The sequence below is a fragment of the Ovis aries genome, chromosome 2 (assembly GCF_016772045.2).
Source record: "Ovis aries strain OAR_USU_Benz2616 breed Rambouillet chromosome 2, ARS-UI_Ramb_v3.0, whole genome shotgun sequence".
NCBI lineage: Eukaryota > Metazoa > Chordata > Mammalia > Artiodactyla > Bovidae > Ovis > Ovis aries.
Window position 1 is genome coordinate 244660586 of NC_056055.1, and position 27059 is coordinate 244687644.

General features: G+C 57.1%; 1 protein-coding gene across 6 annotated transcripts in view; it reads left to right on the plus strand.

Moving 5' to 3' along the window:
• The window catches only part of HSPG2 (heparan sulfate proteoglycan 2), a 110955-nt gene that overhangs the window by 64384 nt on the left and 19512 nt on the right, over nucleotides 1-27059 (plus strand). For 2 of the 6 annotated variants that reach the window (XM_042244606.1, XM_042244608.1), the window contains 34 exons: nucleotides 349-432; nucleotides 3182-3274; nucleotides 3585-3665; nucleotides 3868-4098; nucleotides 6341-6454; nucleotides 10397-10524; nucleotides 10646-10732; nucleotides 11831-11889; nucleotides 12079-12246; nucleotides 12404-12514; nucleotides 14524-14624; nucleotides 14716-14896; nucleotides 15993-16118; nucleotides 16283-16435; nucleotides 16519-16661; nucleotides 16940-17075; nucleotides 17166-17314; nucleotides 17538-17688; nucleotides 18415-18584; nucleotides 18686-18827; nucleotides 19262-19413; nucleotides 19561-19696; nucleotides 19796-19947; nucleotides 20897-21032; nucleotides 21178-21329; nucleotides 22034-22172; nucleotides 22267-22418; nucleotides 23030-23165; nucleotides 23284-23435; nucleotides 23630-23768; nucleotides 24362-24513; nucleotides 24737-24884; nucleotides 25963-26114; nucleotides 26636-26777. In XM_042244606.1, the coding sequence (XP_042100540.1) occupies nucleotides 349-432; nucleotides 3182-3274; nucleotides 3585-3665; nucleotides 3868-4098; nucleotides 6341-6454; nucleotides 10397-10524; nucleotides 10646-10732; nucleotides 11831-11889; nucleotides 12079-12246; nucleotides 12404-12514; nucleotides 14524-14624; nucleotides 14716-14896; nucleotides 15993-16118; nucleotides 16283-16435; nucleotides 16519-16661; nucleotides 16940-17075; nucleotides 17166-17314; nucleotides 17538-17688; nucleotides 18415-18584; nucleotides 18686-18827; nucleotides 19262-19413; nucleotides 19561-19696; nucleotides 19796-19947; nucleotides 20897-21032; nucleotides 21178-21329; nucleotides 22034-22172; nucleotides 22267-22418; nucleotides 23030-23165; nucleotides 23284-23435; nucleotides 23630-23768; nucleotides 24362-24513; nucleotides 24737-24884; nucleotides 25963-26114; nucleotides 26636-26777 (4648 nt within the window). The remainder of the gene's footprint in view (nucleotides 1-348; nucleotides 433-3181; nucleotides 3275-3584; nucleotides 3666-3867; nucleotides 4099-6340; nucleotides 6455-10396; nucleotides 10525-10645; nucleotides 10733-11830; nucleotides 11890-12078; nucleotides 12247-12403; nucleotides 12515-14523; nucleotides 14625-14715; nucleotides 14897-15992; nucleotides 16119-16282; nucleotides 16436-16518; nucleotides 16662-16939; nucleotides 17076-17165; nucleotides 17315-17537; nucleotides 17689-18414; nucleotides 18585-18685; nucleotides 18828-19261; nucleotides 19414-19560; nucleotides 19697-19795; nucleotides 19948-20896; nucleotides 21033-21177; nucleotides 21330-22033; nucleotides 22173-22266; nucleotides 22419-23029; nucleotides 23166-23283; nucleotides 23436-23629; nucleotides 23769-24361; nucleotides 24514-24736; nucleotides 24885-25962; nucleotides 26115-26635; nucleotides 26778-27059) is intronic. The other 4 variants (XM_042244609.1, XM_027965547.2, XM_042244607.1 and 1 more) reach the window with 3 other exon arrangements.

Below are 27059 nucleotides of genomic sequence, written 5' to 3' on the forward strand. Positions count from 1 at the left end.
TACACCAGTCCTGCACCAGCTCACTTATGCTAGTTTTGCATTTTTAAATCCACACCCGAATAGCCACTAAATTTTAAAAACGTTCTCTGGGGTGCCCCGTCAATCATCCTGGGGTCCACAGGGGACGCAGTGCCAGATAGGAGCAGATACCGACCCAAACCACGGCCGGTCCCAGACTGGCGGGGAGCAAGTGGTCCAGAGGGCAGGGCCTGGGCCTTGCTGCGGGGGCGGGGGCGGGGCGGGCCTCCCTCCCGGCTCTGTGGCTCTGTGCTCACCCGTCGCCCGCCTCTGCCGTCTTGGCCCCCTGGCCGGCTCCATCCGCTCTCACCGCCTGTCCTTCTGTCGTAGTCCTCGCTCTCCTACAAAGGCTTCCCTCTGCTTCCTGAAAGCCGCTACTATTGGCAGCTGCCCAGAACCTTCCTGGGGAACAAGGTAACAAGGATTTGCAGAGGGGTGGGTGGGGTGTCATCAGATCTTGAAACATCAGAGGGCCCCTTGTCAAGACCTTTCATGGCACAGTTGGGTCGACCAAATCCCAGAGCGGAGCTCCACACTCAGGCCCAAGCAGTCCTGAGGTTGGACCCAGCCCAGCCCTTACCCTTCAGCGAGCCACAGGCCCCTCTCTGAACCGGGAGGCAAGACACGTCTTCTTTGGTCTGCCTTTACCCTGTCCCCGGGTCACTGGCCTGGCTACCGGGCGGTATTTATTCACTCGGGAGCATGAAGTACTTACCACGTGCTGCATCGCTGTCGTTCCGTCGCTCAGTCGTGTCCAACCCTTTGCGACCCCATGGACTGCAGCGAACCAGGCTTCTTCCCTGTCCTTCACCACCTCCCAGAGCTTGCTCAAACTCACGTCCGTTGAGTTGATGATGCCATCCAACCATCTCATCCTCTGTCATCCCCTTCTCCTCCCGCCTTCGATCTTTCCCAGCATCAGGGTCTTTTCCAAAGAGTCAGCTCTGTGCATCAGGTGACCAAAGTACTGGAGCTTCAGCTTCAGCATCAGTCCTTCCAGGGAATATTCAGGACTGATTTCCTTTAGGACTGACCGGTTGGGTCTCCTTGCTCTCCAAGGGTCTCTGTATTGTGTACCGGCTTCTCCTGCTGCAGAGTAGGGGCTCTAGAGCACGGGCTCAGCAATTGTGGTCCACTGGCTTAGTTGCCCCACAGCGTGTGGAATCTTTCCAGAGCAGGGACCGTCCCCTGCACTGGCAGGCAGACACTTAACTGCTGGACCACCGGGGAAGTTCTAGCATGCCATTTGTATTTGTATTGTTCCAAAAGTGATTTAGGGTGCCTTTTAAGAATACAGAAAATAGGCAATAAAGTAACATTCAGAGAAGAAGACAAGACAGTTTGGTCCAGGGGGAAATGAAGATAGGAAAAATCTGCTGGAACCAGCGTGGAGCTAGTTCAGAGAGGAGCCAGCTAGCATTGAGGCGGTGGGCTCGGCCGACTCTGTGCTGAGTGCAGGGCTTTATGTGGCCTTTATTACTTAATCCTCATTCTACCTTTTAACATATGTATTAATATTATTTTTATTCCCATTTCCATGAGAGGCAAGTTGGGCTCAGAGAAATTAAGTGACGTGTCCAAGGCTGTTCAAACAGTACAGCTGGACTTGAACCCCCGTATTAGACCACAGAGCCTACTCCCTTAGCTGCCCTCCTCTACAGCCTGTAGCTTGATCTTAGACATAGCAGTGAACTTGCTGGCATCCAAAGAAAATGGGAAGGCAGCTGTTTCATGGTTATCTGGTTATGCCCATAAATCCTTCCCTCAGCCTGAACTTGTGGAGAACGTCCTCAGGGCCTGCGTAGCCCAGGGCCTGGCATGTCGTCAGTAGCTGTTTATTAGATGCTCGCCATCTGGCAATGACAACCCTGTATGCAAGACAGCAAAAAGACACAGATGTGTGTAACGGACTTTTGGACTCAGAGGGAGAGGGAGCGGGTGGGCTGATTTGGGAGAATGGGAATTCTAACATGTATACTATCATGTAAGAATCGAATTGCCAGTCTATGTCTGACGCAGGATACAGCATGCTTGGGGCTGGTGCATGGGGATGACCCAGAGAGATGTTATGGGGAGGGGAGGTGGGAGGGGGGTTCATGTTTGGGAACGCATGTAAGAATTAAAGATTTTAAAATTAAAAAAAAATAAAATAGATGCCCACCATCTGAATGAACACAAATGAACAAATGGACTAGGCCTGACGCAGTGTGGTGTTGATCCAGACATCTGCCCTGGAAGCAGAGAGAGAAAGGGAAGTCGTGTGGGGCAGAGCTGGGGTCTTGGCTGCTCACGCGGGAAGCCCCCAGCAGCAAACAGAGGGACTCTTCCAGTTGTGAGCAGTGGGAAGGCCAAGTCTAGTGGACTTGTCTGCAACAAAGAATCTATCAGCTCCTGCAACTACAGAACCCAAGGGTATCTGGTATCAGGCGTGGCTGGATCCAGGGACTCATTAGGACTTTATCTCACTTGGCACCATCCTCTAGCTTCCCATCTGACTAGTCAGGGGAGTTTTTCTGTTCCAGCAGAGCGGACATGCCAGGTTCACGTGTTCATGCCAGGTTCATGGAGCAGAGAAGGGAAGTGGTGGAATATGCAGACTGGCCAGGCCTGGCTCAGGTCGCCCCTGTAGAGGAGGAGCGGGCGGGCCCTCAAACCACACAGCCTGCCCGTAGGACGTAGCTTCCTCTGGAGGAAACCAGGACTGCAGTTTGCAAAAATGGGGGACATGGATTCTGAGCAAACAGAAGCCGCCTACCCAGACGGCAGGAGTTCTGAGGGGCCATCAGCCGCCCCTGCCGTGGCTGAGAACTTGTGAGCCTTCTGCACCCTCCCGTGGTGCTCACGGTCATTACCCCTGTCTGCTTTATGAGAAATTCCATTATTGGAAGGGACTTAGAGCTTGTTTGCTGGGATCAAGAGACCGCGGGAAAGGGGGAACCTACAAGACAGAATAGAGGCTTCTCAGGGGCACGCTGCCCCCAGGTCTGAGACTGAGGGAACTGATGGTGTCCAGTCGGCTAGGTGACCACGGGCCTCTGGTTGGCTGGGGGGACAGCACAGGGGCAGAAAGGCCTTCTGAGCCTCCGCCCCCTCACCTGTTGGGTCACGCAGATCCCAGAGGAGGGCAGAGTCAGGGTGCGACTGCAGGGCTTGCCTCTTGCAGGTGGCGGCCTATGGCGGGAAGCTGCGATACACCCTGTCCTACACAGCGGGGGCCCAAGGCAGCCCACTCTCTGACCCTGACGTCCAGATCACGGTGAGCACGGGGCTTCCACGCCAGGGGGGAAGAAGAGGGGCAGCAGAGGCCAGGGGGCATCCTTGATGTGTCTGCCCTTTCAGTCCAGCGCTCAGCTGGCCCGGCACCCACCCCCTGGTTAGGCGCATGTCCCCACTGCACCGTGTGTCTGGATACTACAGAGGCCGAGGCCCGGCTCCAGGGCCTGTACCTGACTCCTTAGGGCACAGGGGCTTGGGAGATTGGGGAGATGGGAGGCTGGGACTGGGGGAGGTCCTACTGTACCCAAGAGCCCTTTGGTTCCCCTCCAATTCTGCTGGTGTCTCCCCAGGGCAACAACATCATGCTGGTAGCCTCCCAGCCAGCACTGCAGGGCCCAGAGAGGAAGAGCTACGAGGTCGTTTTCCGAGAGGTGAGAGGCACTTGGCCACACCGTGTCTGACCCTCCCCAGCCTGCTTTGGAGCCCGGCTTTGACACCAGCTTCCCCTGCCTCTTATTCCACCCTGGTCCTCAGCTCACTGTCCTCAGCCAGTGCCTAGGAGGCAGGGGTTGGGGGTGGGGGTGCTGCAGGGCCAAGCCCTCACCTTCATCTGCTGTTGTCCCCCCGACCCAGGAATTCTGGCACCGGCCCGATGGGCAGCCAGCCACCCGTGAACACCTCCTGATGGCGCTGGCTGACCTGGACGAACTCCTGGTCCGGGCTACATTCTCCTCCATGCCATTGGCGGCCAGCATCAGCGGGGTCAGCCTTGAGGTCGCCCAGCCAGGCCTCTCCGAGGGACCCCGGGCCCTGGAGGTGGAGGAATGCCGCTGCCCCCCAGGCTACGTCGGCTTGTCCTGCCAGGTGAGCGTGGCCCACCCAGCTGCCTCTGCACCAGCACAGCTGGGTCCGCAAGAGGTCAGCTGGGATTTCCACGACCTGTGAGCACCATGGGACTTCCCAAGTGGCGCTAGTGGTAAAGAACCCGCCTGTCAATGCAAGAGAGGCATGAGAGACCCAGCTTCGATCCCTGGGTCAGGAAGACCTCCTGGAGGAGGACACGGCAACCCACTCCAGTATTCTTGCCTGGAAAACCCCACGGACAGAGGAGCCTGGTGGGCTATGGTCCATAGGGTCTCAGAGTTGAACACAACTGAAGCGACTTAGCACGCACACACGTGATCACCATCGTAACTTTAATATGCTCGGCGACAGGGCATATGTTCTTCCCAACAGCGCTGAGAGAGGTATACTTGTCCCCTTTTAACAGATTATTTTTAAAAAATGAGGCTCTGAAAGGTGTGTGACTTACCCAAGGGCATGCAGCTACACCCTGCAGAGTTAAGACCCAGCTCGCCCTCTCAGGGTGCTCCCCAGAGACATGGAGACAAATGGAGACACCCAGAGTTAGCCCAAAGCAGAGCCTGGAGATGCCTCCGAGTGGTGAACAGCGTGGATGGAAGGAGGCTTCCAGGCAGGAGGACAGAATACACTGAAGTGTCCGGAGGGATGTGTGGGGACAGAGCCTGTGATGCAGAAGGGTCACCCCTGGGAAGCTGGGGGGCGCGCTTCTTCAGACCTGGAGTAATGCTTCCCCAGCAGGGACTACTGCCAAGCTGCAGAGGAATGCTGGGGTTGGGACTGGGCCCCAGGAAAATTCCTCTGCCCACCGTGACTGAGATGGATGGGGCCAGGGGAGAGACGGAGCTCGACTGGGAGGGAAGGGCGCTGGGGAGTGGAAGGGAGGACAGACGGTTGGAGGGACTCCAAGAACATCTACAGGGCTCGGCTGGAGACTGAACGCGAGGGCAGGGCCTGCGCTGACTGCTCACCCCTGAATCCGCAGGCACAGAGCAGGCAACCGCTTAACACTGGATGAGTGGGTGTGGAAGGGGGCAAGGGGGATCGCGGGAGGGGAGTGGGTCGGGCTGCGATGCCAGGTGGGCACCAGGGAGGTCAAACAAGCCAGCTTCCCCAGCCCAACTCAGGAAGTCCCGGTGAGAAGCATGCGTCCCTACAGCTTTGTACCTGTGAACGTTTGCTGTGGCCACAGGAACGTTCACATCCAAGGAGATGAGCTTCATGTCCCTTGAAGTTATGAAACAACACTTTTTTTTTTGGTGAAGCAACACATTTTGAAGGAGAACTCCCAGAGAAGGCAGAATCCTTGGTGCAGATTTTCTGCAGTGAAACAAAACAGATTTATAAACATCCCTTTGAAATGGTCGGGGAGGGAGGGCCTGGAGAGATTTCAAAGAAGCGGCAGCGAATAGAAATGCATTGTTCTCAGAACCCCTGATGACTCACTTAGGATGTGTAAAAGCCTTCTTGGTCACATGGGCGCTGCCTCCTTCACCTGTGGGGCAAATGTAAGCATAGTCATAAAAGTCTTCAAGGGGTCACCCCAACTCCAGGTCTCCTGAGCCTTCCTTTTTCCATGTAGGGGTTGTTTTGCAATAAAGACCCTGCTAGAAGAATTTTTAGGAACTAAGCCCTGGGGCTGGAGAAGGGTTCTGCATTGTTGTCGTTCACTCCCTCACTAAGCTGTGTCCAGCTCTTTGCCACCCCATCGACTGCAGCACACCAGGCTTCCCCATCCTTCACCATCTCCCAGAGCTTGCTCAGACTCACGTACATCGAGTCAGTGATGCCATCCAACCATCTCATCCTCTGTCGTCCCCTTCTCCTCCTGCCCTCAATCTTTCCTACAGGGTCTTTTCCAATGAGTCAGTTTTTCGCATCAGGTGGCCAAAGTATTGGAGCTTCAGTTTCAGTACTTCCAATGAACAGTTAGGATTGATTTCCTTTAGGATTAACTGGTTTGATCTCTTGGCTGTCCAAGGGACTCTCAAGAGTCTTCTCCATTAAGGATGAACTACTATTTCAGTCTATCCATGACTGGAGATGCCAGACAGGACGAGGGCGGACACTCCCAGCTCTGGAGAGGAGGGCCCCTGACAGGGGTGCTGGGGCAGGGAGCTGGGCCTGGACTCTGCCCTCCAAGAGCCAATGGGGGCCAAGATGACGGAGGAGAGGAGCGCTGGGTCTCCCGGCTGCGGGCGGGGCTGCCTTGGACATGGAGACCAGCGCTCCCCTCTGCCCCCAGGACTGCGCCCCCGGCTACACGCGCACCGGGAGCGGACTCTACCTCGGCCACTGTGAGCTGTGCGAATGCAACGGCCACTCAGACCTGTGCCACCCGGAGACCGGGGCCTGCTCGGTAAGATGCACGCGGGGCCAGGGCAAGGGGCCCCTTGGCTGGGGCTGGGTGGGGTATCCGGGCTGGCTGTGGGGTGGGAGGGCTTTGGTGTGTTTAGACAGACATCCAAGGGCAAAGTCACAGGGCTCATTCTATGGGGCAAAGTGCCTGGGCCAGCAGGTCTAAGGCATTGAGGGGTTGCAGACATGGTGGGGTGGACAGAGCTGTGGATTAGCATCCTTCTTTACACAGAAAGCTTCAGAGGAGTTCTCTGGTGGCCCAGTGGTTAGGACTCCGAACTTCCACTGCAGTGGGCGTGGGCTCAGTCACTGGGCGGGGAACTGCGATCCTACAAGCCACGTGGTGCCGCCTCAGAAATCAAGAAAACGAGAGAGCATTCAGTTCAGTTCAGTCACTCAGTCGTGTCCGACTCTTTGCGACCCCATGACTTGCAGCACGCCAGGCCTCCCTGTCCATCACCATCTCCCGGAGTTCACTCAAACTCACGTCCATCGAGTCGGTGACGCCATCCAGCCATCTCATCCTCGGTCGTCCCCTTCTCCTCCTGCCCCCAATCTCTCCCAGAATCAGAGTCTTTTCCAATGAGTCAACTCTTCGCATCAGGTGGCCAAAGTACTGGAGCTTCAGTTTGAGCTTTAGCTCATTCCTTCCAAAGAAATCCCAGGGTTGATCTCCTTCAGAATGGACTGGTTGGATCTCCTTGCAGTCCAAGGGACTCTCAAGAGTCTTCTCCAACACCGCAGATCAAAAGCATCAATTCTGCGGCGCTCAGCCTTCTTCACAGTCCAACTCTCACGTCCATACATGACCACTGGAAAACCATAGCCTTGACTAGATGGGCCTTAGTCGGCAAAGTAATGTCTCTGCTTTTGAATATACTATCTAGGTTGGTCATAACTTTTCTTCCAAGGAGTAAGCGTTTTTTAATTTCATGGCTGCAGTCACCATCTGCAGTGATTTTGGAGCCCCCAAAAATAAAGTCTGATACTTTCTACTGTTTCCCCATCTATTTCCCATGAAGTGATGGGACCAGATGCCATGATCTTCGTTTTCTGAATGTTGAGCTTTAAGCCAATTTTTTCGCTCTCCTCTTTCACTTTCATCAAGAGGCTTTTTAGCTCCTCTTCACTTTCTGCCATAACGGTGGTATCATCTGCATATCTGAGGTTATTGATATTTCTCCCGGCAATCTTGATTCCAGCTTGTGTTTCTTCCAGCCCAGCGTTTCTCATGATGTACTCTGCATAGAAGTTCAATAAGCAGGGTGACAATATACAGCCTTGACGTACTCCTTTTCCTATTTGGAACCAGTCTGTTGTTCCATGTCCAGTTCTAACTGTTGCCTCCTGGCCTGCATACAGATTTCTCAAGAGGCAGGTAAGGTGATCTGGTATTCCCGTCTCTTTCAGAATCTTCCACAGTTTATTGTGATCCACACAGTCAAAGGCTTTGGCATAGTCAAGAAAGCAGAAATAGATGTTTTCTGGAACTCTCTTGCTTTTTCCATGATCCAGCGGATATTGGCAATTTGATCTCTGGTTCCTCTGCCTTTTCTAAAACCAGCTTGAACATCAGGGAGTTCCCGGTTCACGTATTGCTGAAGCCTGGCTTGGAGAATTTTGAGCATTACTTTACTGGCATGTGAGATGAGTGCAATTGTGCGGTAGTTTGAGCATTCTTTGGCATTGCCTTTCTTTGGGATTGGAATGAAAACAGACCTTTTCCAGTCCTGTGGCCACTGCTGAGTTTTCCAAACTTGCTGGCATATAGAGTGCAGCACTTTCACAGCATCATCTTTCAGGATTTGAAACAGCTCAACTGGAATTCCATCACCTCCACTAGCTTTGTTCGTAGTGATGCTTTCTAAGGCCCACTTGACTTCACATTCCAAAATGTCTGGCTCGAGATTATTGATCACATCATCATGATTATCTGGGTTGTGAAGATCTTTTTTTGTACAGTTCTTCCATGTATTCTTGCCACCTCTTCTTAATATCTTCTGCTTCTGTTAGGTCCAGACCATTTCTGTCCTTTATCGAGCCCATCTTTGCATGAAATATTCCCTTGGTATCTCTAATTTTCTTGAAGAGATCTCTAGTCTTTCCCATTCTGTTGTTTTCCTCTATTTCTTTGCATTGATCACTGAGGAAGGCTTTCTTATCTCTCCTTGCTATTCTTTGGAACTCTGCATTCAGATGCTTATATCTTTCCTTTTCTCCTTTGCTTTTTGCTTCTCTTCTTGTCACAGCTATTTGTAAGGCCTCCCCAGACAGCCATTTTGCTTTTTTGCATTTCTTTTCCATGGGGATGGTCTTGATCCCTGTCTCCTATGCAATGTCATGAACCTCATTCTGTAGTTCATCAGGCACTCTATCAGATCTAGACCCTTAAATCTATTTCTCACTTCCACTGTATAATCATAAGGGATTTGATTTAGGTCATACCTGAATGGTCTAGCGGTTTTCCCTGCTTTCTTCAATTTGATTCTGGATTTGGTAATAAGGAGTTCATGATCTGAGCCACAGTCAGCTCCTGGTCTTGTTTTTGTTGACTGTATAGAGCTTCTCTATCTTTGGCTGCAAAGAATATAATCACTCTGAATTCAATGTTGACCATCTGGTGATGTCCATGTGTAGAGTCTTCTCTTGTATTGTTGGAAGAGGGTGTTTGCTATGACCAGTGCATTTTCTTGTCAAAACTCTATTAGTCTTTGCCCTGCTTCATTCCTCATTCCAAGGCCAAATTTGCCTGTTACTCCAGGTGTTTCTTGACTTCCTACTTTTGCATTCCAATCCCCTATAATGAAAAGGGCATCTTTTTGGGTGTTAGTTCTAAAAGGTCTTGTAGGTCTTCATAAAACCGTTCAACTTCAGCTTCTTCAGCGTTACTGGTTGGGGCATAGACTTGGATTACTGTGATATTGAATGGTTTGCCTTGGAGACGAACAGAGATCACTGTCATTTTTGAGACTGCATCCAAGTACTGCATTTCAGACTCTTTTGTTGACCATGATGGCTACTCCATTTCTTCTGAGGGATTCCTGCCCACAGTAGTAGATATAATGGTCATCTGAGTTAAATTCACCCATTCCAGTCCATTTTAGTTCGCTGATTCCTATCACCAGTGTGACACATGTTTTCTGTAGAAGAATGAGACTGTAGAGATAACTTAAAAACAAAGTTCAGTTCAGTTCAGTTCAGTAGCTCAGTCGTTTCTGACTCTTCCCTGAAATCCTACCATCTGGAGGTAATCACTGTCAACATTAGCCTGTGGAGTTCTTTTTTCTGGGCACATATTTACACAGATTAATATACCTTTCATTTTGCAAATAAGCCCAGGATCACTGTGTTTCATGATCAACTTTTTTTCACTTCTTGACATCTTTCAATATTTCAATATTTTTTATACCTGAACTTTTCAGAGTGCTATATGTATAGCCCTCCAGGATATGTGGTCAAGGACCAGGTGGTTGACAAAACCACCAACTAAATATCGAATGAGGATTATGCTACATTAATTTAAAAAAATAATAAATCTCTTTGGAGGAAAACATAAAATGCACACACATTTTTAACAATTAAGTGCTTATATCCAAAACTGCCCCCATACACCCAAGTGGGTACTTTCCTATGAGATTACAGGTATTTAGATAGAAAAAATGAAAGAAATGCAATCAGTATCCTTTTTGATAGCGTTTTGGATGGAATTTCCTTTTTTAATTTTTTCGGTTCTTTTTTTCTTGGTGTGTTTCCAGCATTGTGCTTTTAACCCACTGCTGAGATGAATGGAACATCCTGTAGTGAATTCATTGTGCCCCTCCCTGATTATTTCTTTAAGATAAGCTCACGAATGTGGAATTTCCAGGTCAAGGGATTACCAGATCATATGATTTGGGGTAAATTTTTCCAAATAGCAAGTGGCTGACATCCTTGTGCCTTGCAGCAATGCCAGCACAACGCGGCCGGGGAGTTCTGTGAGCAGTGTGCCCCTGGCCACTACGGAGATGCCACGGCCGGAACACCTGAGGACTGCCAGCCCTGCGCCTGCCCGCTGACGAACCCAGAGAACATGTGGGTGCCCTTGCTCAAGGCCCAAGGGAGTGGAGGGCATTGCACTGACTCTTGGGTGAAAGTGGGGGGAACAGGGGAGGGGGTGGGTGTTCCAGAGCCTGAGCTTCGCCTCCTACCGCAGGTTTTCCCGCACCTGTGAAAGCCTGGGAGCTGGAGGGTACCGCTGCACAGCCTGCGAATCTGGCTACACTGGCCAGTACTGTGAGCAGTAAGTTTGCTGTAGGAGGGAGGCAGGGAGCGGGGTGTGGGGTAAACTCCTAGCTGAGAGTCCTGGATGATGTTGCTAAGAAAGGTCCCTACCAGGATCAGGTCCCTCCCCTGCCCAAAACCCTGCCAAGATTCCCCGGCGCCCTTGGGGCCAGCCCAAACTCCTTAGGTGGTAGCTTTATCACTCACCAGGCTCATCCCACTTCTGACACCTAACTCTGTGCTCTAGCTGGGTGTCCCTTCTTGGCTTCTTCATGTCCAGTCTTTAGCTGTGCTGTTTTGCTCTTCATGGATCGTTCTCCATCCACATACTGACCCCCGCCCCCATCCTGGCTAACTCCTGTTTGGCCTTCAAGGCTCAGCTGTATTCCGTTGTTCAGTGCGTTTTTATTGAGACTCTACTGTGTGCCGTGCAGTGTAGAAGCGTGTTGGAAACAAAGCGATGAGCAAAACAGATTCAGTCCCAACCCTTATAGAGTCTCCTGACTGTAATGGGAGACAAGATAGTGGGCAATCCTGCAAATAAATAGTTACAAACAGGGATAAGTTCTCTGCTGGCTAACAGTCTGCTCCAAGGGAATAGAACAGCCCAGGAGTCTCGTCCTCTGGGAAGCATCCTGATTCTCAGGGCTGGACGAGTGCCCCTCTCCCACCATGCCCCTCCAGCCCCCATACATGTCCCTCACTTTCATTTATGTGGTTCCTTAAGAGCAAGGATTTTATCATGTTTGCTGTTGTGCATCCATAACATTGCTTAGCGTGTGTGTGTGCATGTGTGTGTGTGTGTGTGTGTGTGTGTGTGTGTGTGTGTGTGTTAGTCACTCAGTCGTGTCCAACTCTTTGTGACCCCATGGACATAAATGTTGTTGAATGAATATTTCCCTGAATCCAATCTGCTGACCTTTCGCCTCCACCCCCACCCCGGCTCCATTTTCTCAGCACAGAGGCTCTGCACTGTGGCCTTTTTGGTCTCTGAAAATCCTTCCTGAGCTCTGAGCCTCCTCACCCTGTAGTAGGCAGAGAGCTGGCTTCCCAGGTCGGCCAGGAGGCACTGGGTCCCCTGAGGCCTGGCACAGCCTGTCCTTGTCCCTCCTTACAGGTGTGCCCCGGGATATGTGGGTAATCCCAATGTGCCAGGGGGGCGGTGCCTGCCGCAGGGTAAGTGGGACTGTGGTCTTGGATCAAAGGTGATGGGCATGGCAGGGGACCCGGGGCGTCTGAGAGATACTCGGTCTGGGGAGCAGGGTGGGGGCAGGGTGTGCCAGTCTTTGGAGGGCAGGGAGATTTGGGACAGTGGTGCCTGCTGGGGGCCTCCCGCCTGAGTGGCCTCCCCTGTCCCTCTCCCAGCAGACCAAGCCCCGCTGGTAGTGCAGGTCCATCCAGCTCGGAGCGTAGTACCCCAAGGCGGCCCCCACTCCCTGCGGTGCCAGGTCAGCGGGAGCCCACCCCACTACTTCTACTGGTCTCGTGAAGATGGGCGGCCCTTGCCCAGCAGCACCCAGCAGCGACATCAAGGTACGCATGGCCCCAGGCCCCTCGGCCACCCCGGTGGACGGGGAGACATAGGCCTGTGCCTACCCTACTGAGATCCTGTAGGGACCCGCACGCAGGACTGGGTCGGTGAAGGGTTGCATCTTCACTGATGAGCCCCCGCCCCCCACCTTGCCACCAGGCTCGGAGCTGCACTTCCCCAGCGTCCAGCCCTCGGATGCTGGAGTCTACATTTGCACCTGTCGGAATCTCCATCATGCCAACACCAGCCGGGCAGAGCTGCTGGTCACTGGTGAGTTCCTCGACCCCTGTCCCCAGCACTGCCTGTCCTGGGCCAGGCTGCGCACTGCAGACCCAAGCCGCTGGTGCATTCATCAGCCAGAGGGGGACAGTGGTTTCCTGGCCGAGGACGCTGGCCAGAAAGATGGGAAGAGATGATGGTGTCAACATGGTAGAACTGATACAGGCAGAACTGGCAGGGCTTGATACCGAGAGAGAGGAAAAGTCTAGGAAGATGCCCAAGGGTCTGGATTCCAGCAGCTGGGCGCACAGGGCTCCATTTACCAAGATGAGAGAGGCTCCAACAGCAGAGGTTCTTCATTCGAGCTACCCCCAAAAGCAAAGACTGAGACAAAGGTTTGTGTGCGTGTAGTTTATTTGGGAAATGAAATGAAACCGAGAAGAGGGCACCCAGGAAAGCGTGTGTCGTCACGGGGCACGTTACCACCTAGAGCAGGTGTTGCCGAACACAGCTGGCACGGCACCGGGGAGCTCCAGAGTAACGCCAGCTCCTTGGAGTCCCCCCACCGTGCCCCAGTGCCCACCCACTGCCCCAGGGCCAAGGGAGCTGGGGTATGCGTGCACCAGCTCCCATCAGTCACTGACTGGGGTCTGTTCCAGGAGCACTGAGGCCGCTGCATTCTGTCCCACCCTGTGGGTAGGCACAGTGACCTGAGAAACCCTCCTGCAAAGAAACACAGCTGCTGCACAATTCAGGCAGGCGGGTGCAGAGGTGACCGCGCCAGGGCGTGTGCACGGGACGCCAGGGTGTGTGCATGGGACCCCAGGGTGTGTGCAACCCCTGCCACCAGCAGGTCCTGGGGAACCACGAGTTTGGTTTTAGCCCTGTTAAAAGTTTGAGGTGTTTGGGGAAACAGTGAAGTGTGTACATGAGGTGGGCATTCTGGAGCTGCGAATCTGGGGCTCAGGAAAGAGGCCCTGGGCAGAGAAATGAATTTGGGAACTGTGGGTACAGGGGTGGGGCAGGGTGTCACCCAGGAAAGAGCCCTGGGGAGCCCCAACTTGAGCTTGTCAGGTAGAGGAGAGAGCAAGTAGCCACAGCCTGCAGACAGGAGGAGGCTGGGGGAGGGGGTGGCTGGAAGTCAGGGGGGAAACGGCTTCCTGGAGAGAGTAGCCCCCTCGCCAGAAGCTCCCAGGAGGTCAGCTCCAAGCAGAGAAATAACCCTGAGTTGATGCTTTGACAGGAGCGGTTTGCAGTGAAGAGAAGGGGGAGAAACCGGATTGGAGTGGGGCAAAGAATGGATGGGGAGGCAACCAGTGTAGACGACTGCTTCAAGAGTCTTGCCTTTGAACAGAGGGCAAGAAGTAGGGCAGGAGCTGGGCGGGGGTTGAGGGGGCGCGTGTGGGGTCAAGGGGTCATTTTCAGATATGGAAAATTCTAGAACACATTTGTCTGTGGAGTGGGATGATCCCACGGGATGGGAGCCAGAGAGGGCACGGCTGGGGGAGGGGGTCCTCGGGAGGGGCTCCAGCACTCAGGAAGGGGAGTGGAGGGTGGGCTAGAGGTGGGGAGAAGGCTCGCCCTTCAGGGACAGGGAGGAGAGAGGTGGGGAGATTGGGGATCGTGGAAAATTCCTGACTAGTCATTTCAGTTCTCTCCAGAAGCTGAGTTGAAGCCACGGAAGTGGAAGGAGGACTCTGGAGGGCGGAGAAGTTGGGAGGAGGTGTGAAATGGTTGTTTAGGAGGATAGAAACTCATACCAGAGAGAGGAGCCCCGCTGGGGTGAAGTGTGAATTGTTAAGCGCTCATATGTGGTCTGTTGATGAACCGGAGCCAAGGGGAGCTCTGTGGGATGTTCTCTGGCCACAGCCTGATGGGTGCTCGGTGCCCGCGGGGAGAAAGGAGATGATGGGTTTGAGCCAGGAGGAGGGAGGGAGGTGTCAGGGAGTGGAATGGAAGCTAAGCCAGACTGGGGTGATGGAGAGAGAGAGAGGGAAAGTGGACCCAGGACAGGGGCCTGGCCAGCACCCAGCTCCCCGGGGAAACTCCCACCCCAACAGAGGCTCCCGGCAAACCCATCACGGTCACGGTGGAGGAGCAACGCAGCCAGAGCGTGCGTCCCGGCGCCGACGTCACCTTCATCTGCACGGCCAAGAGCAAGGTGGGCAGGGCAGGGAGTGGGCATTGGCGAGGGTCTGTCTCCTGGGGTCTCTGATCCCCACGCCCATCTCCCTGGCCTCCCCCGCCTGCAGTCTCCGGCGTATACCTTGGTGTGGACCCGCCTGCACAATGGGAAGCTGCCGAGCCGCGCCGTGGATTTCAACGGCATCCTGACCATTCGCGACGTGCAGCCCAGTGACGCGGGCACGTACGTGTGCACCGGCTCCAATATGTTCGCCATGGACCAGGGCACAGCCACGCTGCACGTGCAAGGTACACCGTTCATGCCCGTGCCCGACCCACCCAACCCTGCCCCTTCCTCCACACTCTCCAGGACCAGCGAGCGTCTCTCCATTCAGCTGACAGCTTCTGAACTGGAAGTGCGGCAGGTCCTAACCTCAGAAGAAATGGGGTTGGGGGGTTAGACAAGCAGTATCTCTGCCCTCCCGCCCTCCGTGTTCTGTAGGGAGACACTGAGTCTGGAAACAGTGGACAAACAACAAAATCACACCGGTGCTGGGATGTGAGTGGAGTGAAAGGAAAGTGAGGCTTGGGGTGGGCCTGAGGTGAGAGCTCTTCTACATGGGCTGTCAGGGACAGCCCCCTGGAGGAACTGACATCTCAGCTGAGACCTGAAGGGAAGAGAACGTGTTCAGCCAAGCAAGAGCTCACAGCGGAAGCAGCATGTGCAAGGGCCCTGAGGCAGGAGCGTGCTGTTTGAGGGAAGGCGAGGCCAGCGTGGAAGGGTGGGTGAGGAACCTGAAGATATGGGCAGAGATGAGTGCACTCAGTGAGACACAGCAGGGGATTCAGATGTTTTTGTTCTGAAAGCCACGAACAGGCCATCAGTGGGCAAGTAAAAAGATCCCATTGACATTTTTTATTTTTATTTTTTGGCCACGTGTGCAGCTTGTGGGATCTTAGTTCCCTGACCGGGAATCGAACCCACACCCTCAGCAGTGAAAGGGAAGACTCCTAACCACTGGATCGCCAAGGAAGTTCCCCCCACCCCCACCGCCAATGATATTTATGTTTTTTTAAATTTTTTTGAAGACTTTATTGAATTTGTTACAATACTGCTTCTGTTTTATGTTTGGGTGTTGGTTTTTCTGGGCCAAGAGGCATGTGGGGATCTTAGTTCCTCGACCAGGGATCGAACCCACAGCCTCAGCAGTGAAAGTGCAGAGTCCTAACCTCCGCACCACCAGGGAAATCTCTCCCACTGACTGACAATTTAGAGACTCCCTCTACCTGCTGTGTGGACAAATGGCCATGAAGGGGTGGAGTGGAAGCAAAGGGAGCAGCGAGGAGGCTGTCGGTGCGGGTCCCACCCCTCCCTGACCCCACACGCTGTCTCCTCGCTCCTCAGCCTCGGCCGCACCGTCCGCCCCCGTGGTCTCCATCCACCCGCCGCAGCTCACAGTGCAGCCGGGCCAGATGGCCGAGTTCCGCTGCAGTGCCACGGGGCACCCCACGCCCAGCCTTGAGTGGACAGGTGAGGCCGTGGCGGGTACAACTGTCACAGCCTGGCTCTCCTGGATGTGGGGGGGTGCCAGGGGGCGGGACGCTAGGAGGTGGACCTCAACCTCTGGGCGCACGGTGTGGGGGGGCCCAGCAATGCCCATCCCAGAGGGTACTGACCCGCCTCCCCACTGTCAGGGGGCCCTGGTGGCCAGCTCCCTCAGAAAGCCCAGGTGCATCGTGGCATCCTGCGCCTGCCAGCCGTCGAGGCCTCGGATCAAGGCCAGTACCTGTGCCGCGCGCACAGCAGCGCCGGGCAGCACGTGGCCAGGGCCGTGCTCCACGTGCACGGTGAGAGGACCGGGCTGAGCGCAGAGGGTGAGGGGTGGCCCTGGCGGCCCTGGGGAGGTGCTCTCACAGAGCTCTGTCTTCAGGGGGCAGCGGGCCCAGGGTCCAGGTGAGCCCAGAGAGGACCCAGGTACACGAAGGCCGCACCGTCAGGCTGTACTGCAGGGCCGCGGGGGTGCCTAGTGCCACCATCACCTGGAGGAAGGAAGGGGGCAGCCTACCCCCACAGGTGAGGGTACCTGCCCGGCCAGCTCAGCCGAGTCCCAGCACCTGCCCTCTGCCCCTCCCCTCTCCTCCTCCAGTTCCCTCCAGTTCCTAGAGGGTGCCCTGCTCAGAATTCCCACTCTGGGCGTCCTGGCAGGGGGGCAGCTGTCAGCCTTCTGCTTTGCTGCCTGGGTGCCCACCTGGGGCCCCAATCCTGGCTCTGAGCTGGCCTGTACGCCTCTGCCTGCCCTCCCTCGCCAGCCCATGCCAGGCTGCCTTTGACCCCTTCTCCCTGTATGGCAGGCCCGCGCAGAGCGCACAGACATTGCCACGCTTCTTATCCCTGCCATCACGGCCGCCGACGCCGGCTTCTACCTCTGTGTGGCCACCAGCCCCGCAGGCACCGCCCAGGCCCGGATTCAAGTGGTCGTCCTTCCAGGTGCGGGGCCTCCAGAGGCTTGGAGGAGTCGGGAGCCGGGGCTCCCCCGAGGTTGCCTCAATCCCCCACCAACCCTGCCTTCCATCTTAGGTGCCACCACCCCACCGGTCAGGATTGAGTCCTCTTCACCTTCTGTGACCGAAGGACAGACCCTGGACCTCAACTGCGTGGTGGCAGGGCTGGCCCACAGCCAGATCACATGGTACAAGCGAGGGGGCAGCCTGCCTCCCCACGCCCAGGTATGAGGGTCCCTGAGCCCTGTGGCGGGAGCCCCCGGGGAGTGGTCCATCATGCCCCCAGAGGCTCTCTGCATGAGCAGGGCCCGCCCTTATTCCCCTCTCTCTGCAGCCCCCTTCGTGGGGCAATCCCGGGTGGAGCCAGGTGCAGAGGGCGTGGCGACCAGAGCCCCGGGTTTGCAAGGATGGGAGCATCCTCGCAAACCTCTGTCCTTACCTGGCCCAGGTGCACGGCTCCCGGCTGCGTCTGCCCCAGGTTTCACCAGCCGATTCTGGAGAATATGTGTGCCGAGTGGAGAACGGTTCAGGCCCCAAGGAGGCCTCCATCATTGTCTCTGTCCTCCACAGCCGCCATCCAGGCCCCGGCTACACCCCAGGTGAGGAGCGGAGGGGCTGGGCGAGGGCTGAGCCCTCCGGCCTCCCCTGTGTTCCCGAGGATGGCGCCCGAGGCTCTCTTCGGTGCTATCCAGACAGGGAGAGGCGCTCCCGGCAGGCTCCGATGCCCTCCTTCCCCGCGAGGAGAGATGAGGGGTCTGAGGGTGGAGACAGGTTGACCTGACTTACAGAGACCCCCATGGGGAGGGTACTGTTTTCGGAATTCGGCAGTGGGCAGCAGAGTCAGGGTTGAGCTCTGAGCTGGGAGTCAGGTTGACCTGGGTTCGAGTCTCGGCAGTCCTGGTTCAGCCAGCCTTGGACTGGTTACTGTGCCTCTGGGGGCCTCGGGCTCCTCGTGTGTGAAATGGGGACAGCACCCCCTAGCACACTGCGAGTGCACAGCACGCACTCTTGAAGAAAGGGCTGGGGAGTGATCGCCGGCAGCCTGTGGCCCGCCCCGCCCGGGGTGCTAAAGGACTCTGGTTCCCTGAGAGCCAGAGCAGCTCGTCACGGGCCGAGGTCTAGGTGGGCAGGCAGATGGGACTGGAACGGTGGGTTGAAGGTCAGAGAGGGGAAAGAAGGGTCCAGCTGGCCCTGCCAGTGTGGTCCCAGCCCCCAGGCCTCCCATCCATCCTCCTGAGCTCAGGCCTGGTCAGACCCCAGGGCTACAGGGTAGGGAAGGGGGAGCTCAAGAGCCCTGGCCACTGACCAGCTCCTCTGCGCCCCAGCTCCCGGTGGAGCCCCAGCTCCAGGCGGTACCCAGCCCGTCCGCATCGAGCCCTCCTCCTCCCACGTGGCTGAAGGGCAGACGCTGGATCTGAACTGCGTGGTCCCCGGGCAGGCCCATGCCCAGGTCATGTGGTACAAACGTGGTGGCAGCCTCCCCGCCCGGCACCAGGTAAAACAGCCCACCGCCCCCCGCCGGCCCAGGGCCAGCCTGCAGGAGGGGCTGGACGGAGCAGCTCCAGCCCCCTCCTGACCCTCCCTGGCTGTGTTCAGACCCACGGCTCGCTGCTGCGGCTGCACCAGGTGTCCCCAGCCGACTCGGGAGAGTACGTGTGCCGTGTCGTCCTGGGCTCTGGGCCCCTTGAGACTTCCGTCCTGGTCTCCATCGAGGCCTCCGATGCCGGCACCATCCCTGGTGAGTGGACAGTCAATAACAGGCTGGCAGGGGCCCGAGGGCCTTCCCAAGGGCTCGTGACTTGTTGCTGATGTGGAGATCGGGGCTGGGAGGCCCACGCTGGGGCTGGCCACGGGGCCCGGCCCAGGCGGCCTCCGCGTTCCTGAATAACCCGCCATCTTCGCATCATTGTTCCATCTGGCCTACTCACGCGCATCCCCACCCCTGCCTCTCTCCCAGCCTCAGTTATCCTCATCCCTCCCTCCCTCCCTCTTCCTCACGCCCCTCTGTAAGCCTGGGTTCTTGCCCTAGCCCCCTCCCAAGGCTGCTTTGCTGAGGACCTCAAGCCCAGGAGGCCTCTAACTCTAAACCCACCAGGCCGAGCTGGCTCCAGGGTGGACGGTTCTTGCTGTCTCTCCTGGGAGGCATCTATGACCTGCCCCCTCTCCCCGCAGCCCCGGGACCCGTCCCGCCCGTCAGGATCGAGTCCTCGTCCCCCACGGTGGCCGAGGGGCAGACCCTGGACCTGAACTGCGTGGTGGCGGGCCAGGCCCACGCCCCGGTCACGTGGTACAAACGTGGGGGCACCCTCCCGGCCCGGCACCAGGTACCCGGGGGCAGAAAGGTGGGAGGGGGCCAGCCAGGGCTACGCAGCAGAGGGTGCGGAGGGAGCTGAGCTCAGAGGAACAGGGTACGGGACGCCCCCCGGGCTCTGGGAAGCCCCTCACTCACACCCCTGCCCGCGTCTGTCCAGGTGCGTGGCTCCCGCTTGTACGTCTTCCAGGCCTCCCCGGCGGATGCAGGCGAGTATGTCTGCAGGGCCAGCAACGGCGTGGAGGCCTCCATCACAGTCACGGTCACCAAGACCCAGGGCGCCAACTTCGCCTACCGTGAGTGGGGCCAGCCGGCCTGGGCTTGGAGGGAAAAGAGGGAAAGGCCAGGGCCGCTCCAGAGGCCTGGACTGACCGAGTGACTGTCTGCTCCCCCAGCTCCTGGTGGCACCCAGCCCATCCGCATCGAGCCCTCTTCCTCCCATGTGGCCGAAGGGCAGACCCTGGATCTAAACTGCGTGGTCCCTGGGCAGGCCCACGCCCAGGTCACGTGGCATAAGCGTGGGGGCAGCCTGCCCGCCCGGCACCAGGTACAGGACTGGAGGATGGACAGGCCGAGGAGGGGATGGGAGGGAGGCCCCTGGGGAGTGGAGGTCAGGGGTGGGAGAGCAGGAGGCTCCTCTGGGACAGAGAGGCCCTGGACCCCTCTGCACAGGTGTGTGATGCAATGCTCAGAACCCGTGCCCTCTGACCGGTCAGCCCGAGTGTGAGTGTGACTGCCGCTTCCCCCACCTAGTCGTTTGGGCAAATCACTTAATCTCTCTGTAGCATATTTTCAGCATCTGTAAAACGGTAATGATCGTACCAACCTTACAGAGTTATCTTAAGGATGAAGTGAACTAATTTGCATGCAAAGTGCTCAGAGTTCTGGCTCACTGAAAGTTCTGTGAGCTGTTATTAGTGTAATGTCATTAGCTGTTGGTATTGATATATTTTATAGAATTTAGGATGCCGCTGATTGTAAGATGCACTGTAATTGTATGTACCTCTGAGGTTAAAAAAAAACAAAGAAGAAGAAAACCCTGCCATTTGTAATTGTAATTCGCTATTAGATGCATATCGATTTCAGAGGCATAAAAGTGTCTAGGGAATTCCCTGGCGGTCCAGTGGTTGGGACTCTGTGTTTTCACTGCCAACGGCCTGGTTTCAGTCCTGGTTGGAGAGCTAGGATTCCATAGGCCACACGGTGAAACCCAAAAATAATAATAAAGCGAAAGTAATATGCGTGTTACCAGCTCCATCCTACTTTTTTAATTTTAAATGTGTCCAAAGGTTGATGGAGTGTGCTGCTAGTGTTTGCTCAGTTCCCCATGGCTTCTGCTGACCACACCTGGTCCTGGGATGAGGCAGCCGCTTCTCCACCTCTGAGCAGGATGGAGTTAAATGTCAGTTCTCAGGCTCAGAGTGAGGCAGGGCTGCAGGTGATCAGTGCGAGGATCCCGAGAGGGCCTCCTCTGACCCCACCTTCATTCTGGCCAGACCCATGGCTCCCTCCTGAGACTGTACCAGGTGTCTCCCGCCGACTCAGGCGAGTACGTGTGCCGGGTGGTGGTCGGTTCCGTGCCCCTGGAGTCCTCTGTCCTGGTCAGGATTGAGCCTGCAGACTCTGTGCCTGGTGAGTGGTGTAGGGGTTCTGGGGGGTAGGCTCCCCACTCCAGCAAAGGCAGGACCCCAGAGACCAGCAGACCCTACCTCCACTCACACCCTCCCCTCCCCGCCTCCTCCCAGCTGGGGATTCACTCTCTGCCCTCTGTCCCCAGTGCTGGGCGTCACCCCCCCGGTCCGGATCGAGTCATCCTCCTCACACGTGGCTGAAGGACAGACCCTGGATCTGAACTGCCTGGTTTCTGGGCAGCCCCATGCCCAGGTCACGTGGCACAAGCGTGGCGGCAGCCTTCCCTCCCAGCACCAGGTAGGAGGCGGGGAGCTAAGTGGGGAGGGGGGCCTGAAGGACCCTTGAGACTGAGGAGGTTTGAGTTCGGATATTGCTCTGCCATCTCGCCTGGCCAGTCCTTTGACTTCCCCGAGCCTTAGTGTCCTCATCTGTCAAGTGGGCTCACACTGCCTAGCTCACCTGCTCCATAGTGAAAATGAAAGTGAAAGTTGCTCAGTCGTGTCCGACTCTTTGCGACCCCGTGGACTTTACAGTCCGTGGAACTCTCCAGACCAGAATACTAGAGTGGGTAGCCTTTCCCTTCTCCGGGGGATCTTCCCAACCCAGGGATCGAACCCAGGTCTCCCACACTGCAGGCAGATTCTTTACCAGCTGAGCCACAAGGGAAGCCCAAGAATGCTGGAGTGGGTAGCCTATCCCTTCTCCAGCGGATCTTCCCAATCCAGGAATCGAACCAGGGTCTCCTGCATTGCAGGCAGATTCTTTACCAACTCAACCATTAAGGAATCCACTTGCTCCATCGGAGATCCACAAATGCTGATCCTCTACTTCCTCCCACTAGACCCAGTCCCAAAACCCCGTCAAAGGCGTTGAAGGGTCCTGAATGCTGGTTCTCCCCAGAAGAGCTTCCCTCAGGCTCTATGAGGCTGGGTGGGGAGGCCGGGGAAGGGAGGCTGAACTGTGAGCCCCAAGTGCAGCTCTGAACCCACCCGGCCTCCCAGGTGCATGGCTCCAGGCTGCGGCTGCCCCAGATGACGCCAGCGGACTCTGGGGAGTACGTGTGCCGCGTGGTCAGCGGCTCAGGCACCCAGGAAGCCTCAGTCCTCGTCACTATCCAGCAGCGCCGTGGCCCCATCCGCTGTGAGTGTCTCAGGGTCACAGCAAACAGGCTGGGAGGGGCCGCTCCACCCTCGCTGGCTCCCACACCCTGACTCTCCTCTCTCCCCGCTCTCAGACCAGAACGTGGTGTACCCCGTCCGCATTGAGTCCTCCTCTGAATCCCTGGCCAACGGGCGCACCCTGGACCTCAACTGCCTGGTGGCCAGCCAAGCCCCCCATACCATCACCTGGTACAAGCGTGGAGGCAGCCTCCCAAGCCGGCACCAGGTATGGAGCCAGCGAGGGGGGAGGGCCCATGCCGGGAGGTGGGGGTGGGGGGTGTGTGGCCGGCTCCCACGGGAACCGGGAGGAGCTCCGCAGAGCCCCCTCTGTGCTCATTCAGTCATTCAACATACAGCGAGCGTTCTTGCTGGAGGGGCCCTGGCCAGTGCTGGGGACACAGAGAGGAGTCCCACTGGCCTGCATGAGTCTGTACAGAACATTCTGTGATTCGCTTACTCCTGGCCCTTCCCCGAGAACCTGCTCCAGGCCGCGTCCCACTTCCGCCACTGAGAATTCTAAGGGGACGAGACCAGGCATGCCCTCGGGTAGCTCAAAGACTAAAAGGGGAAGGCAGGTGTGCCACGTGACAGCCCTGTAGGGGGAGTCCCCACGGAGGGCCTCGGCAGGCTTGCCGGAGGGGTGACGGCCGAGAAATAGTGCAAAGGCTGGAGGCACCATGCACCCAGCCCAGAAGCTCAGAAAGGCCATTGACGGAGTTCAGGAGACCAGGGTGGGGGCAGGCCCCGCCCCACCCCAAAGCAAGGCAGCGAGGCTGCCAGAGTCTGGGAGAGGTGGAGGGGCCGCGCCCCAACCCACTGATATCTGCTCCGCCTTAGATCGTGGGCTCCAGGCTTCGGATCCCCCAGGTGACACCCGCAGACTCGGGTGAGTACGTGTGTCATGTCAGTAACGGTGCCGGCTCCCAGGAGACCTCGCTCATTGTCACCATCCAGGGCGGTGACTCCTCCCACGGTGAGCACTGCCGAGGGCAGGGGGTCAGGCGAGCGGGTGCCAGGGGAGGCGGTGAGGTCCTGGCACTGGTCACTGCCGTCTGACTCCGGCTGTGTGGCCCATTCCTCTCCGTCCCCAGTGCCCAGTGTCTCCCCGCCAATCAGGATCGAGTCCTCGTCCCCCACGGTGGTCGAAGGGCAGACCCTGGATCTGAACTGCCTGGTCACTGGGCAGCCCCAGGCCACCATCACGTGGTACAAGCGTGGGGGCAGCCTTCCCGCTCGACACCAGGTATGGAGTGGAGCCCGGCCATGGGGTGGGCAGCTCGAGGACCGCCGCCAGGACAAGCGGCCCGAAGTGTTAGCTGCTGGTCCTTCCTCCTGCTGGGGCAAGACAGAGGGTGGCCTCAGCCGGTCTGATGGAGGAGGCCTGAGCCAGCCGGTGACCCCTCAGCCCCTCAACCCCCTCCATCTCTGCACCCCCAGGCCCATGGCTCCCGCCTAAGGCTGCACCAGATGTCGGTGGCAGATTCGGGCGAGTATGTGTGCCGGGCCAACAACAACATCGATGCCCTGGAGGCCTCCATTGTGGTTTCAGTCTCCCCCAGCACTGGTGGCCCCTCTGGTGAGTCCCGTGAGCGACTCAGGAAGGGGGTGGGAGATGCTGGTACCTGTATTTCCTGGGGAGGAAAGGCTCTGTAGTCAGGGTGCTCAGACGAGGTGGTGGGCCAGGACGAGGGCTCCCCAGAAAGAAACCTGGGCTCACATCCTGCCAGCACCACTGAGGACCTTGAGGGAGAGACTCCCCTCTCGGCTTCAGGACCCTCGTCAGTGAAGCAGGGATATGGGTCATTTCCACCTCAGAGAGCTGTCCCGTACAGTGGCCACTAGCCACGCTTGGCCTTCATGTTTCAGTAACCAAGTTGCACTGGCTGGCAGCTGCTACTACATCAGTGGGTCTAGTGCGTGGTAAACACTCCCATCACTGCAGGAAGTCAGTGAATTCTGTGAGGCTGACATGAGTTAATAATGCACAGAAAGCGCTTAGAACAGTGCCTGGCATCCTGTAAGTGCGTAATAAGTGTCAGCTAGCGTTCCTACCTGGGGGGCAAGTGTTAGCTAGCGTTCCTCCCTGGGGGGCAGTGGCAGTTTCTGCAGTTGAGGCTCCCAAACACGACTTAGGACCAAAGCCCCGGCTCTCTGTCTCTGCGCCCCCAGGCCCCGGTGGGACCATGCCCATCAGGATCGAGTCGTCGTCTTCCCACGTGGCTGAAGGGCAGACCCTGGATCTGAACTGCGTGGTCCCTGGCCAGGCCCACGCACAGGTCACGTGGCACAGGCGTGGAGGCAGCCTCCCGGCTCACCACCAGGTGGGGGCGTGAGTGGGGTCAGGACCTAGTAGGGGGGCTGCTGGACGTGGGTGCCCCGGCTTGGGGCCTGTCCCTCACACCCTGCCCAGGAAGGAGACCTGGGAGCCCCCCGTGGGACGTGGGGCCTGCCTGGGTCAGAGGCTGAACCCTGGGCCCCAGCCTCCAAGGGCTGATCCTCCATGTCACCTCACTTCTGCTTCTCTCCCACGTCATGGCCCCTCAGACCCACGGCTCACGGCTGCGGCTGCACCGGGTGTCCCCGGCCGACTCAGGCGAGTATGTGTGTCGTGTGGCCCTCGGCTCTGGGCCCCTGGAGGCCTCCGTCCTGGTCACCATTGAAGCTTCCGGCTCTGGCACCGTTGTCGTCCCCGGTGAGGATCCCTGCGGTGGGGCTGGGAGGCTGGAGGAGGGAGGAGAGGAGGGGACCAAGGTCAGGAGCGAGAGTGAACGGGTTTTGTCCCCAGGGGGCTGAGAACACGGAGCTAAGAGTCTGGCTCGTGTGGCTTGAGCCCCAGCACTCTGTCCACACTCTGCAGTGTTGCACGAGGGACTCCTGTGTGTCCCTTTCCGCATCCGTCAAGTGGGGCTGGTAGAGCCCTTGCGACAATGACACGTGTTCCTTAAAAGGCTGCAACTTGCACCTCTGGGGTCAGAGAGGGTGGTTTTAAGTGGCACCCTGATAAAAATCTTTTATATCGATGGTGGTGTACTAGACAAAAAACAGCAACACGTCAGACCTGTCATAATTGCACAGAAATCATTGCCTATAATGGGGCTGTGTATTTAAGGGTCATCTTCAGTGACTCACTTAAAGAGGAAAATGGAAAGGAATTAACCGCACAGGCAGCATGTGGCTGTGAGAGGATTCATGATAATAGTGCCCGAGCTGCTAAGTGATGACCATGATACACGCTTATTAGGTGGTGGGCCCTGGTATGTTTACACATAGGAACTCATTCCACCCTCACAGTAAACGTTTGAGGTTGGTATGATGGCTCTCTCTGTTTTACAGATGGGGAAACTGCCTCATGGAAAGGCTTTTTTGTTTGTTTGTTTGTTTGTTCGTCTAGGTTTTTTTAATAGCTTTCCAAAGGTTCCACAGCTGACAAATGGCAGGGCTGGGTCTTGGACTCAGGCAGTGTGGGCCTAGAGTCTGAGTTCTTAGCCACATAGTATGCAAGTCCGGGAAACATTAGTGATCCGTGTGGAGGGCCCCAGCCCTGAGCCCCAGCCACCAGCGATGATGTGAGCTCAGGAGATGCTGGGCCATCGTCTAGAGAATGAGGCGCCTCTGTGCCCCTGGCTAACCCAGCTGCTCCAGGCCTCAGGGGAACGGGAAGGGGGGCAATCAGGACTGTCGTCTGCATAGCCTCTGAACACCTGGGCACCCAGGGGCAGGGGCTGAGGGTGCACAGAGCCCCAGCTCACTGACTTCTTCCTGTGAGCCAGCCCCGGGCGGAGCCCCACCCATCCGCATCGAGACCTCCTCTTCCCACGTGGCCGAAGGGCAGACCCTGGATCTGAAATGTGTGGTGCCTGGCCAGGCCCATGCCCAGGTCACCTGGCACAGGCGTGGAGGCAGCCTCCCTGCTCGGCACCAGGTATGGAGTCTGGAGAAAGCAGGGTGCAGGCATCCCCTCCCTGCTCTGCCCCCTGCCCAGGAGGGAAGGTGGCCCCTGTGCATTCAAGGCTTCAGGAGTCAGGGGGTCAAGGGCAAGCTGAACATGGTTGGGCTAAACCCTTCATATCAAGGGCTGCCCAGAACCTTGGCATGAATTAGGAAATGACACCTCTTGGACTTCCCCAGCGGTTAAGACTCCAATGCAGGGGGAATGGGCTCAATCCCTGGCTGGGGAACTAAGATCCAACATGCTGCAGAGTACGGCCAAATTTTAAAAAACAAAAACAAAGAAACAGAAAAGGACACTCTTACTCAAGACACTGCTTTCTCCTGCCAGGAAAAATGTAATAGTAGACATCCTCTGCAGCGTCTAATGTCAGCAGGGGTCGCCTTTGGCAGGAGACCGCCTCTGCAGTGGCCCGTGGCAGTTCTGCTGGATGGGTGTCAGGGCTGGGCCACCAGCACCGCCCCCGCCAAGTTCACTCTCCCCACCCTGGCCAGGTCCATGGCCCGCTGCTGAGGCTGAACCATGTGTCCCCCGCCGACTCTGGCGAATACTCCTGCCAAGTGTCCAGCAGCTCAGGCACCCTGGAGGCTTCTGTCCTGGTCAACATCGAGGCTTCCAGCCCAAGTCCCATTCCTGGTGAGCGACAGGAGCTGCGGGTGGTGCTGGGGCGCAGGCTTGGGGCCCCTTCCTGGCCTTGTTCCTCCTGCTCTAGCCCTTGGATCCAGGAAGGTCCCCAGCCACTGGGAACCAAGGTCTCACGTGCCACCCCGGCCCCCAGGGGACCGAGACTCTTATTAAGTCAGCGGCCCTCCAGAGTCAGCCATGCCAGCTGCTCTGAAGTAGGCACACCTCCAAGGAGCACCAGCTGGAGCCCACTGCCCCCTGCCCTCGGCATCTGCCTGCACCCTCAGAGCCTCA